The sequence below is a fragment of the Acinonyx jubatus genome, chromosome X (assembly GCF_027475565.1).
Source record: "Acinonyx jubatus isolate Ajub_Pintada_27869175 chromosome X, VMU_Ajub_asm_v1.0, whole genome shotgun sequence".
Lineage (NCBI taxonomy): Eukaryota > Metazoa > Chordata > Mammalia > Carnivora > Felidae > Acinonyx > Acinonyx jubatus.
In genome coordinates this window covers 10,480,100-10,492,398 of record NC_069389.1, presented here as the reverse complement: position 1 = coordinate 10,492,398, position 12,299 = coordinate 10,480,100, and the positions used below count along the sequence as shown (strand labels likewise).

Genomic DNA, 12,299 nt, shown 5'->3' with positions numbered 1-12,299 from the left:
CATATAATATGGCCTCATCAGAGCAACAGAAACAGTAGCACTACAGGTGTTCCTTGACCTTGGTTTCAATATGGTACAAGAACTGGCTCATTTTCCATGAGGCGGTTGCTGGGCGTTGAAATATGCAAGGGTTGCATAATTGTTACATCTGTTCCTCTTTCTGAGTTTTAAATGGACCTTGCTCGCGGTGCATTTTGGAAATCACCCTGTTAACAGGTGTCTGCCCCAGCTGAACAGCTGAATCAACCCAGGACTCCGTGTGTGGTAAACAGACAGTGGCCTTTTTCCACAACACAAGTTGTCATTTCCTTGTGGGCAACGTACAGAAATGTGTGCTGGGTGTCAACACAATCAAGGATTACCTAGCAGTCTGAAAACAATCATGCTGGTCAATAAGTTGAGGTCAACCAGGAGGAAGAAAGATTGTCATTGTCAATATTTTTATCCACAAGATGGATGAAAATTCACAAGGTGTGTTCACTGCAAGTAGGACGGGTAGCTAGTGTTTTCGGTAGAAGACTCAAAACTTAGGCTGATGCTGTTAAGATGCCGTGATACGTTTTATACAAGAATTTTAACGAGTCTCTTGGGTTCAAAGTTATATAAGCTCAAATGGAGGAGATATTCGTTTATTTAACAAAAACACGAACATCTGATACATTCTGTGCAAGGAGGTTATAGCGGTGATGAAGATAAAGAAGGTCCTTGCCCACCCGGAGCATCCAATCCAGGCCTGAAACTGACAAGAAAAATAAACATTGCCATGACAAGACAATTTTCAGTAGTAGCAAAGCAGACTGAGAAGTTGCCTCCGGTGAAGTAGAAGGAAAACCAGCAATGTGTGGCTTCATAGAAGCTGAGATGAGAACATGTTTCCAGAAGAATGGAGGCATCCACTGCAAGAATCCCATCCTGCCACACGGCGACCATTTGTGTCCTTGACAAGAGTGGTTTCCACAGAATGATGGGGACGCAGGCTTATTGGAGCAGGCTTCAGAGAGTGAGAGGTGAGGAAGTGTGGGCAAGTATGGATGCTCTTCCCAGAAGTTTTACTAAGAAGAGGAGCAAGAAAATAAGGCAGTAGCTACAACATGTATGTGAACCAGTGGGAAAGATCCACTTGAAAGGGAAATACGGATGATGCAGGACAGACAGAAGACTATTATTGTAGAAACAGAGGCCTCGGAAGGAGGAGACGGGACATGGATTTAGAAACTTTATGTTCAAAACCCGTCCAGATTTTAGTTAGCCACAAGTTCAAAGTCTCACAAGAGTCCTCAGAGAGTTTTTCACTCATTCATCGGCACATTTTAACTTGCTCCCGCGATGATTATGGCCCAATGGAGGAGAAAAACATACATTGTATATTCGCAGAATCCGAAGTAAAATTGCAGCTGTGGGAGGTCCCAGAAAGGGGAGGTGGATGGTGCCATAAGACTGTCAACTGGGGCATTCGACTTAGTGGAGAGGCCCGGGACGGCTTCCCTGGGGAAATGATGCTCTGGTTTTGAGTCAAATAATGTGTGGATTCTAGCAAGGCAAAGAAGCAGCAGAAAGGGCACGTGCAAAAGCCCTGCGTTGGGAGGGAGGGCCTGTGAGGGCAGCAAGGCAGAAGCATGGAGAATGGGGGCAGGCAATGGGAGGTTAGGGTGGGCTTGGGCAGGGCTTGGAGGCCATGTCAAGGAGGTCTTGAAAAATAGATTCCTTCACACCCACTAGGGTGGCTATAATTTTTTTTAAGCTTATTTATTTATTTTGAGAGAGAGAGAGAGAGGGAATCCCAAACAGGCCCTGCACTGTTCAGCGCAGAGCCCCATGTGGGGCTTGATCTCATGAACTGTGAGATCATGACGTGAACCGAAACCAAGAGTTGGGTACTTAACCGACTGAGCCACCCATGTGCCCAGGATGGCTGTAATTTTAAAAAATGGGAAATAAGTATTGGCAAAGACGTGGAGAAATCGGAACCCTCAGACGCTGATGTTGGGAATGTAAAATGGCGCAGCCAATGTGGAAGACACTGTGGCGGTTCTTCAGAACATTAAACATCGAATTGCCACCTGACCCAGCCATTCCACTAGGTGTATATACATCCAAGAGAATTTAAAGCAAGGACTAGAACAGATACTTTTACACTGGCTGTTCACAGAAGTGTAGTTCACACTGGCCAAAGGTGGAAACAACTCAAATGTCCCATGGGTGAATGGCTAAGCAAACTGTAGTCTATCCATACAATGGAATATTATCCAGCTATAAAAACAGGAATGGGGCAGGGGCATTGGAGAACGACACCTTAACAGGATGGTTTTCCTTTGGGCTGGTGACAGTGTTTTAGAACTGAACAGTGATGTTGTCTGCACCCCGCTGTGAATGTAGTAAATGCCACTGAATTCTACACTTTAATGTGGTCAATTTTATGTCATATGTATTTTATCACAATAAAAACAAGCAAAATCCATATTACTTGAGTGTTTCCAACTCAAGGGAAGAGTTTCAACCTAACCAGCTGGAGACTTACATCTTTTTGTTTAAGTTTATTTATTTAGTTAGAGAGAGAGTGCACACGCATGTGTGAGCAGGGGAAGGGCAGAGAGAGAGAGAGAGGGAGAGGGAGAGAATCCCAAGCAGGCTCTGTGCTGTCAGTGCAGAGCCTGATGCAGGACTCGAACTCACAAACCGTGAGGTCATGACCTGACCGAAATCAAGAGTCGGAGGCTTAATCGCCAGAGCCACCCACGCACCCCTGGAGAGTTACATCTTTTTCAGAGCTCCCTACTTGAAGAAGAACTTTAGAAATAACAGAATGTCAGCCATAGAACAACCAGGAGGCTGAGAGAATTCAAATATGCCTGAAAGGCAGATGGCCACAGATCGGGCACAACGGATTTTCCTGAATGTGGAGGATTCGTCAGACTGAGTTATAAAATTCCCTTTAACCCAGAGATTCTGTGACACGGTTTCAAGTATCACTTGGGAGGGGAGATAGGAAAACTCTAGGGCAAAGTAAAGTGACGCTATTTTTTCTAAGAGGCTACCAGATTCACTGTTACCAGGCAAGTGGGAAGTGTGCGGGGCGTAAGAGAAATCGTTGGCTGGTGAAAATTAAGGGCTAATTAAATAATGTTGAGCTCTGCACGGGGTTCTATTTTAATTTTCTCATGTGCAAAAAACGGACACGCTGTCCCATTAGCTATATTCTTCAGTCTTGTGAGTTCCTGAGGGCCCGCTGGGAACTCTGGTCTGGATTCACATGTGCGGCTAACTCAGCCACCGTCCCGAAGTAGAGTGTCCCGTGGAAGACACGAGCAGCAGGGGTGGACATAACCCCGACTCACGGATGGAAATGCTCAGTACAAACCAAAGGAAAATCACTTGCGGATCGCGCTTTCTCGCAAAAAGACAGCAAGAAATGTGCTGTGTTTTCAGGGCGGGGTGAGCTTTCAGCCCCCTTTCAGATCCTGAGCCCCCCGGGATGCGGGGTCCCCTGGGATGCGGCTCTTTTCTCTCTTAGCCTCGTCCTCCTCCCACTCAGCCTGTCACTCCAGGAGACACACACGCATGGCAGGACGTGGCCATTCGTCCTTCTCTAAGCCACAGCCCAACTGGAGACTGACTCTAAAAGATGCCCCACGACAGGCCCCTGGCCAAGGCTTTGCATTTGTTCCTTGTGCCCAGACAGCAATCTTACGACCCAGAAACACTTTCTATGGCTGGTAACGTGGTGGAGTAGACAGAGCCTGGATTTGGAGACCACTGGGCTCGAAGCTAAATCTGGATTTGCCATGAGCTCGGTGTGCAACCTGGGTCACATGACCTCACATCTCCAGACCCAGTTTCCTACAACAACTGTATGGGGTGGGGACTATGATTATACCCATTTTACAGATGGCATATGTCTGGAAATAAGGTCTCAGGAGCCCAGAAGGCATAGAACTAACCACTCGATGGGCAAGGGTCCCTTATTTGAATACGTGTAGCTGTCATAGCTCATACATATGAAAAGAATTCAATAGAACAGTGGCCTTGATGAAAATGTCACCCAGCCTCACTCGCAGAGGGAATCTCTTCCAACTGCTTCTTTTTGGAATTTCTCTGGAAGCACTTCCACGATCCAGACTTGTGGATGTGAGGCCTTTTGGGTATCAGTGTGGGCAGTCTGGGTTGTCACCGGGAGGGGGAGGGGGCACTGTTGGCATTTAGTGGGCCCAGGACAGGGTGACCGGCCTCCAGCAGTACACAGGACAGTCTCACACAATGAAGACATGTCCCCATTTCTTGACCAATTTTTTAATGTCTTCTGGACACTTATGTAGATGAAAAATCTGCCTCTAGTTACTGGTACCTAAAAAATAAGTTCATCTTACATATAAACACAAGGTATTTGGGGATGGTTGTAAGCAATGTGAATTTTTTTTTTCCAGGAATACAATTACTGTATAAATCGAGGGAAGACCGCACTTTGCTTTGCTTGGAACTTTATCCGCTCCTTCACCATTTTGGACGTCACGACGCTGATGGCAAGGCGGCTCTTGATATTCGAGTGCCCAGTACAGCACATCTCAATCGCATCTCGATCGATTGTTCAGCATCTCAGCAGCCCCATTCATGGCAGTTCCACAACCTGATCGCTCACTGGGTGACTTGGTTGCATCTTCCGGTGTAATCATGCCTGAGTATTTACACATCGAGAGAAACACTACACATTAGAAACTACTTTCACTTCTCATTTACATTATAATTGAGGAGTTATATTGATCTATTCTTTAATTTGGATTTCGTTGGTGGAGAGCCAAGGGGGTATCAGAAATGTTTATTTATAGGGGCCCCCGGGGTAGCTCAGCCGGTTAAGCGTCTGATCGTGGTCTCACAGTTCTTGAGTTCGAGTCCTGCGTCAGGCTCTGTGCAACAGCTCAGAGCCTGGAGCCTGCTTTGGATTCTGTGTCCCCCTCTCTCTCTGCCACTCCGCCACTCGCACTCTGTCTCTCAAAAATAAACAAACAGTAAAGAAAAATTAAAAAAAATAAATGTTTATAAATGACATCGGATATGATAGGGTCGTAGCAATGGCTCTAATCTTGGTAATATGCTTAATTCTCTCTTTACCAACTTTAGCTAATATCTACTGGCTCTTTGATGTGAAAGATGAGAATTTATGTCACTTACATTATCCATCCTCTCAAAGCTCTAATTAAAAAAAAATTTTTTTTTAACACTTATTCATTTTTGAGAGACAGAGCGTGAGTGGGGGAGGGGCAGAGAGAAAGGGAGATGCAGAATCCAAAGCAGGCTCCAGGCTTCGAGCTGTCGGTACACAGCCTGATGCGGGACTCGAACTCATGGACCACAAGCTCATGACCTGAGCTGAAGTCGGATACTTAACCGACTGAGCCACCCAGGCGTCCCAAAGCTCTATTTTTTTTTAATGTTTATTTATTTTTGAGAGACAGGGAGAGAGACAGGGGAGGGGCAGAGAGAGAGGAAGACTGGAGAATACCAAGCAGGCTCCACACTGTCCGTGCAGAGCTTAACGCCGGGTTCGAATCCACAAACTGTGAGATCATGACCTGAGTTGAAATCAGGAGTCGGACACTTAACCCACTCAGCCACCCAGGTGCCCTCACAAAGCTCTATTTCTTTTCCCATCAAACTTTGACAGTATCTTCTGACCCTCCACTTGAGCAGCTGGGGGCATTAGTGGTGTTGCTTTCTCATTCATAATCTTTCACGTTCCACTTTGTGTCGGCTGTGCTTTTGTTGGCGTATTCAAATATGTGAAGGTTTGCTAAGATTTTCATTTAGTTCCGCAAAACAGAGCCCACTGTTTTGTTTTGTCTTGTCCATACAGTGACAGTAAAGTTGAAGACCAGTTCATGGACTTCCCATTGGTTTGGGTTTTCAAAGGAGCCATCAGGAGCCATCTCAGAAAGGAGCCATCTTTCTGAGAAACAGGAGAAAAGGCTACACGATATAGAAATTGTGCCTGCTGTGCCAGTAAACGAACTCCAGTAAGGGAGAAGCAGATAGATTTTAAGAATCAAAGATCAAGCCAAGATTCTGCCCATGAGAAGATTTTTGTCGCAGAGACCAGATTCATGAGTAATTATGACACAGAAAGGAGTGGGGGGCACACGTGATTAAATGCCACCCAAAAAGTAATTGGAGCAGACAAAATGTGTCCTTACAGTTTAAATTTCTTTTTTAAGGTTTATTTACTTATTTGAGAGAGAGGGAGAGAGAGAGAGGATCCCAAGCAGTCTCTGTCAGCACAGAGCGTGATGTGGGGCTCAAAGTCTCGAACCAGGAGATCATGACCTAAGCTGAAGCCAGAGTCGGACACTCAAACGATTGGGCCCCCAGGGCGCTCCGTGTCCTTACAGTTTATAATGAATTTGTACTCCTAGATGAGGCATGGAGGGTCAGTAAGATCACAGTCAACTTGTATGAAAGCAGTTGGAAATGTCATTTATAGTTTAAAATCAAATTCTTAGGAGACCATCTCTAGTGTCGAGTGAGGTACAGCTATACGTTTCTTCCTGATTGTAAAAGTAATTCTGGTTCATTGTCAAAGGGTAGGACCACGGCTATAACAAATAAGTCCCCAAATACGTAATGGCTCAAACATAACAGCAGTTCGTTTCTAGTGCACACAAGTGTCCGAGTCAGTTCCAGGCTATCAGCGTGGCAGCGGCCGGTGGGCTTCTGCTCCACAAAGCCATTCAAGCACCCAGGCGCAGACAATTCCGTCTTCAACGTGGTTCCCGAAGGCACCCTCGTGTCAACATCGCGTTCCAGCTGAGAGAAGGGGAAAGCATGTCGAAGCGATCGTGTTGGAGTTTCACGGGCAAGGCCTGGAAGCGGTGGATGTTACTTCTGACCTCATTGGCTAGAACTCAATCCCCCTAACTGCTAAGACATCTGGGAAATGTAGTCCAGCTGTGTGGGCAGAGAGCCGATCTGCGTTTGGTGAAGAAGAGTCTCTAACAGTGCATTTTCTCGCAGTCTTTTTTAATACATATATATGTACATACGAATATGACTAGGATTATAGTGTACATTTAGCTTTTTCTTCTGCTTAAAAAAACCCAAGATATCTGAGCATGTTCCCACATAATTCTTTGCAAACAAGGCTGCATGATACATGATCATACAGATTGGGGTTTCTCAACCTGGGCCCTATTGACATCTGGGGCTGGATGGTTCTTTGTTATGGTGGGGCTGTCCTGGGCATCGCAGGATGTCCGGCAGCATCCGCGACCTCCACCAACCAGAAACCAGTAGCATCCCCTCCCCAGATGTGACGACTAAAACTGTTTTTAGGGATTGCCAAAGGTCTCCTGAGGAGTAAAATGATCCACAGCTGGGAGCCACTAAACTAGCTCAACAATAATTTACGTAACTGCTTCCCTTTTATTGAATAGGTGTTGCTTACATCGTGTCTGAGGTAAACGTCTTTTTATATTACTTTTGACTGAAACAGTCATTATTTACTTAGGACAAAGTCCCAGAAGTGGGATTATTAGGTCAGAGGCTATGAATATTTTTAAGTCTCTTGATATATACTACCAAATAGCTTTCCAGAAAGGCTCTACCAATTTACTTGCCCACCTGCAAAACAATCTTGCTTTCCTTTTTTAAAGATCTTATTTTTAAGTAATCTCTACACCCAATGTGGGGCTCAAACTTACAACCCTGAGATCAAGAGTCGCACGCTCTACCGGCTGAGCCAGCCAGGTGCCCCAAATCTTGCTTCATTTTTTAAAGGTTTCAGTTATTTAATATGAGAAGAATGTACCCTGTCTATAGTAGTCTTGCTGATTTCCCAACTGCTGGTTTTTTGTTTTTGGGGTTTTTTTTTTCCTTCTTAAGGGTGTTAGGGACAATTGTTGAAATAAGCCCATGAAATTTCCAAAGTGAGTAAACATTTCTATTAAACTGTGGCTTTCCTTTAACATTGTGGACACAGTTGCTATAAGTTGGTTTTTTTAATCACAGCATCCCATTGTGGCTTGCTTTAATATTTGGACAGCTGTTATTTCTTTTTGACGGGTAAAAAAAAACAAAACAAAACAAACCCAAGACTTCTAGGGAAGGACAGAAAGTGGACCAAAGGGTTTACTTTCATCTCAGGGCACACAACCTTACAATTTTTGGTCCCAGAGTGGTGGAGTGAGGTGATGGCTTGCCAAAACACGATTTCAGAATGTCATGCCCGAGTCTCATTCTGTCGTTTGCACGGTCTCCTAGGAGTCTCCCATGAGTCTCCCGTGATGCAGGAACCAACGAAACCAAGTGCATTCCCCTGTGCCCCCAACCACTTGCACCTCTGTCTCTGCCCTTTGCACGCGATCTCAGTTATAGCCGCGCGGTTGCATTCCTGCATGTGCGCACATTCGGGCCTCATTCAAATTGATTACTTTCCTGTAATGGGGACAAGAAGTTAAACCTGTGAGCTCCCTGCTGTTTTATTAGTGCATAAAGATTGGTTAGGACTAACTATTCCCGTGGGACTGTGAAAATGAGCCAGTGATCTGCTCAGCACAATTCTGTCCTTTAATGCAAAAATATTATTAGGTTTTCTAGAGCTCTGCCTTGATAAAATCTTTCCTAATCCAATAAATTTCAATAGACGAAATGTTTGCTACCTCCACTCTTTCTCAATCCTAAAGGCTCTCTCTTTGGGGTTAAATGTCCCTTAAGGGTACTAGCTACGGTTCCAGTTTATGCAACCCTCTGTTCCAGTAATGGAAGTGTTTTCAAAACAACGAAACACAGCATAAACTCTCCGCCGCAATATCGCGCTCAGAGATGTCTCAGCAAGTATCCACCGTAGAAAAATGACAAGGGTCTCAGAGCTTTTCTAATACCTTTGGAGACAGGAACATTATTCTCTAAAGAGACAGTAGGAATTTAAGCTCTGGACACTGTTAAACCATTAATTCACTTACAGGCTCACGTGCAAGGCCTGAGCAGTGGGGACGCGGCGACTGGGGTGAGTCTGCTAAGTCTCCCAGAGCCCGACAGGGGTGGGCTTCCGGGGATCAAGACGGCCGATGAAGGACACCACCAGATCTCTCTCTCACCACCCCAGCCTGGAGAGTGCCGCCCGTGCCCTTCTAGATCATCGTTACCCACAAGTAACTCAAGTCAGTGTTGGCTACCTTGGATGCACATTGGAATCACCTGGTGGCTTTTGCAGCTTGGATGCCTCCGTCTCGCCGGCAGAGACCCTGACGCAACCGGGTGTTTAAATCGCCCCAGCTGGTTCTCATGTGCAACCAGGGTTGAGCCCCACTGAATTAAGTAATCACCCGCAGCTCATATATGAACAAAAGGAGCCAGGACTACGGATGGGGGCGGTGCGCTACGAAACGCTGGCCGTCCTTGGTTCGGTGTCCCCGGCCTCAGTCTCTTCATCTGCACAATGGGTTAAGGCTAGGACCGCAAAGCCCCCTCCAGCTATTAACAGTTCGGTCCCGGGAAGCGGATCCGCGCCCCTTCCCCCCCCCCCCGATCCCCTCTCTCCCCACCCCCTTGGCTTCTCGGGTCTCCGCGCCACCTCCGCGCCCGCTCGGGGGTCCCAGAGGAAGCCCCGAGCAGGGCCGGCCGCCCCGGCGCGCCCGCTGCCGGGTTCGGGCCCTCGCTGCGGGCGCACAAAGCCCCCGGCGCTGACGTCAGGGCCCCTCTCGGCACGGCCGGCCCCCAGTGCAGGCGGAGCCGCGCCGCGCTCCCACCCCGGCCCCGGAGCCAGCAGCGAGCCGACAGCCGCCGGCCCAGCAGCGCAGCAGCACGCCCGGAGCCCGGCCCGCGCACGTGCCCGCCAGACCTGCAAACTTGTGCCGCCGGCTCGGCCCGTCCCCGGGGAGCCCGCGCCCCTCCAGCCAGTCTCCAGCCATGGGTAAGCCAGCGCGCCGCCCCCCACCCACCCCCGCGCCACGGCCCCCGGCCCCCGGCCCCGCGCCCCCGCCCCGGCTCAGCTGCGGCTCCCGGGGCACCTCGGCGCCGGGGCGCGGGGGGGGGGGCCGGAGGTGGGAGGGGCGCGGCGCAGGTGTCCCGAACGCCCAGGTGCGCGGCCCGGCCCCGCGGTGGGGGCGCCCCTCGCCCCGGCCGCGCTCGGGCGGCCCCCCGGCGGGGCGCTCGCGGGAGGGGGGAGAGCCGGCCTTCCGGGGGTGCGGGTGGGGGCCGCAGGGAGAGCGGACGGGGTGTCCCGGGCGGCGGGCCCCGGCTTCATTTTAAGGGTTGGCAGAGAGGAGCTTCTTGCCGGTTTCCCGGGACGCTCTCCTTGTCGCCGGAGCGCTCCGCTCCCAGTGGGGTCCCGTCCCCTTCCTCCCCCGTCGTGGTCTTGCTGCCCTTAAAACCACAGGAAACGGACGCCCAGTTCCCCGAGGCTGGGGGCTTCCGAGAACTCGTTTGGGAACCGTGACCCTTGAAGCCAGGAAGGGGGGAGGGGGAGGGACGGGATGGGACCGAGGGGGAGTCTCTTTGTCCCCTGTTGCAACTATCAAAATGCGGAGCTGGGCGCAGGTGGAGGCGGCTTGCCAAGGGGGTTCGAGTGCAGCTGGGGGATCGACTCGTAACGCTGAATGCCGGGTTCTGGGGGTTGAAAATCTCCAACCTGGCCCGGGGCGGCTGTTGGGCGGCTGTAGGATTCTTTCTGTCACCTCCTAACACCCCGAACTGCTGCCGTCAGCGGCATGTCGTTAAATGGGGACTCTGTCGGAAGGTTGCTGTGGCAATCCCCCTGATTCCGCTGCACCGCTGGCAGCGTCTGCGAGCTGTGTTTGGGGAAGGGCTTCTCTCCCCGCTCTGTTATCCCTCTCTAGTGGCAGCCAGACTGCAGCCACACGCGCCACAAAAGCCACAGGCTGGAGAGCCCCGCCGAAGCATTCCTAATGAGGAACGCCGTGGGTTTAACCACTGCGGGTTAATGGTCAGGGCTTGGGAATTTCTGGCCGGCCGCCACCCCCATCCGTGGCCCCTTACCCAGTCTGCAGCCCTCTGCTCGCTGCTGAGAGAGAGAGAGCGAGAGAGAGAGAATGAATGTATATGTAAGGGAGGGAGTGTAATTTTGTACTGATTATAATTTTGGTGAGGGACAGCAAGAAGGACATTATTTTGAATTTAAAGGGAGGAGCAAAGAATTTTGCTGAATCTTCTTGAATTTACTAGGTGATCAACATATGAGAGGAAACAAGGCCCCTGGATCCAAGAAAATTTCTTACCCAGAAGTTAGGGGAGGGCTAGGATTAAATCCTTCTAGAAAGGACAGGATCGCGTGACCTGTAACTCTGGTTCCTACCGGTTTAAACACCTCGACCTGAGTAGTCCCATCACTCCATGCTCCCTTTTATTTTATTTTATTTTATTTTGTTTTATTATTTTTTAAAAAGATTTTATTTTCAGGTGAGCTCTACACCCAAGGTGGGGCTGAACGCACAACGCCCAGATCGAGTCACGTGCTCCATGGACCGAGCCGAGCCAGCCGAGCGCCCCTCAATGCTCCCTTTTAAATGAGGCTCATACACAAAAATCAGCTGGCCACCGCTGAGCCTGGAACTGTTTTGGCAGTGCTTGGCACAGAGGTGTGGAAGTTTATGGAGCAGCTCAGTACTGAGGAAAGCCTTCGCTAATTTTCCTGAAATAAAGTTATTTCTGGTCTTTTGACACGAGGCGTTCAGACTCGTACCTTTTAGACATCGAGTGTCCGGTTACCACCTGGGCACCTTCTTGAGGATGGCTTTCACAGTACCTGGGGTAGGCTGTAGTTTGGAAATCGGTGTGGACGTCCGTTCTCATGCAGCAAATGCCCAGACCAGGGGCCTGTTCTCAAGGCAGTGCTTTGTGTCTCGGACAGTTGTTGGTTCTATATTTCAGTTGCCGATTTGTTAATTTGCGCATACCTCACTGGTCCTGGCTGTATCCTTGGTTTGAGTTTTTACGATTAAAAAAAAAAAAGTTATCTTCCATGCCAGAAGGAAACCTACTGATTTCCTCTGGTAGATTCTTAGTAAACTGGTTGTGTTTTTCCAGATGTATTTAATTATCCAACATACCCTTATGAATGTTTTAACTGAAATGATTTCAGGTCGGGAAAATTCTCGCCATTGGCCCATTGAGTTGGGACTTGGGTTCTTGCACCAGTCACTTCCTTAACCTGGTATCAGTTAATTTACTAGTAAAATGAGTGCGGTTTATGGAAATAAAAGCCCCTTTGGACTCAAATTTTAAAGTATTCAACGTCTTTAAATTGAAAAATAAAATACTGAGCCATAGTGGTACGTAGGGGTCTTTCAATGTATCTT

The 12,299-nt window shown here is 48.7% G+C and overlaps 1 protein-coding gene and 1 long non-coding RNA gene across 3 annotated transcripts in view; both read left to right on the top strand.

Moving 5' to 3' along the window:
• LOC128311556 (uncharacterized) overlaps positions 1 to 5,236 on the top strand; it is a 34,375-nt gene extending 29,139 nt beyond the window's left edge. Inside the window, exon 4 of the long non-coding RNA XR_008290018.1 lies at positions 4,422 to 5,236. This is a non-coding gene — a long non-coding RNA (uncharacterized LOC128311556). The remainder of the gene's footprint in view (positions 1 to 4,421) is intronic.
• A 4,456-nt stretch (positions 5,237 to 9,692) lies between these two features.
• The window catches only part of GPM6B (glycoprotein M6B), a 146,826-nt gene continuing 144,219 nt past the window's right edge, over positions 9,693 to 12,299 (top strand). The window contains exon 1 of one of the 2 annotated variants that reach the window (XM_027054619.2): positions 9,693 to 9,895. In XM_027054619.2, the coding sequence (XP_026910420.1) occupies positions 9,892 to 9,895 (4 nt within the window). In that variant the 5' untranslated portion in view covers positions 9,693 to 9,891. The remainder of the gene's footprint in view (positions 9,896 to 12,299) is intronic. The other variant, XM_053202097.1, reaches the window with a different exon arrangement.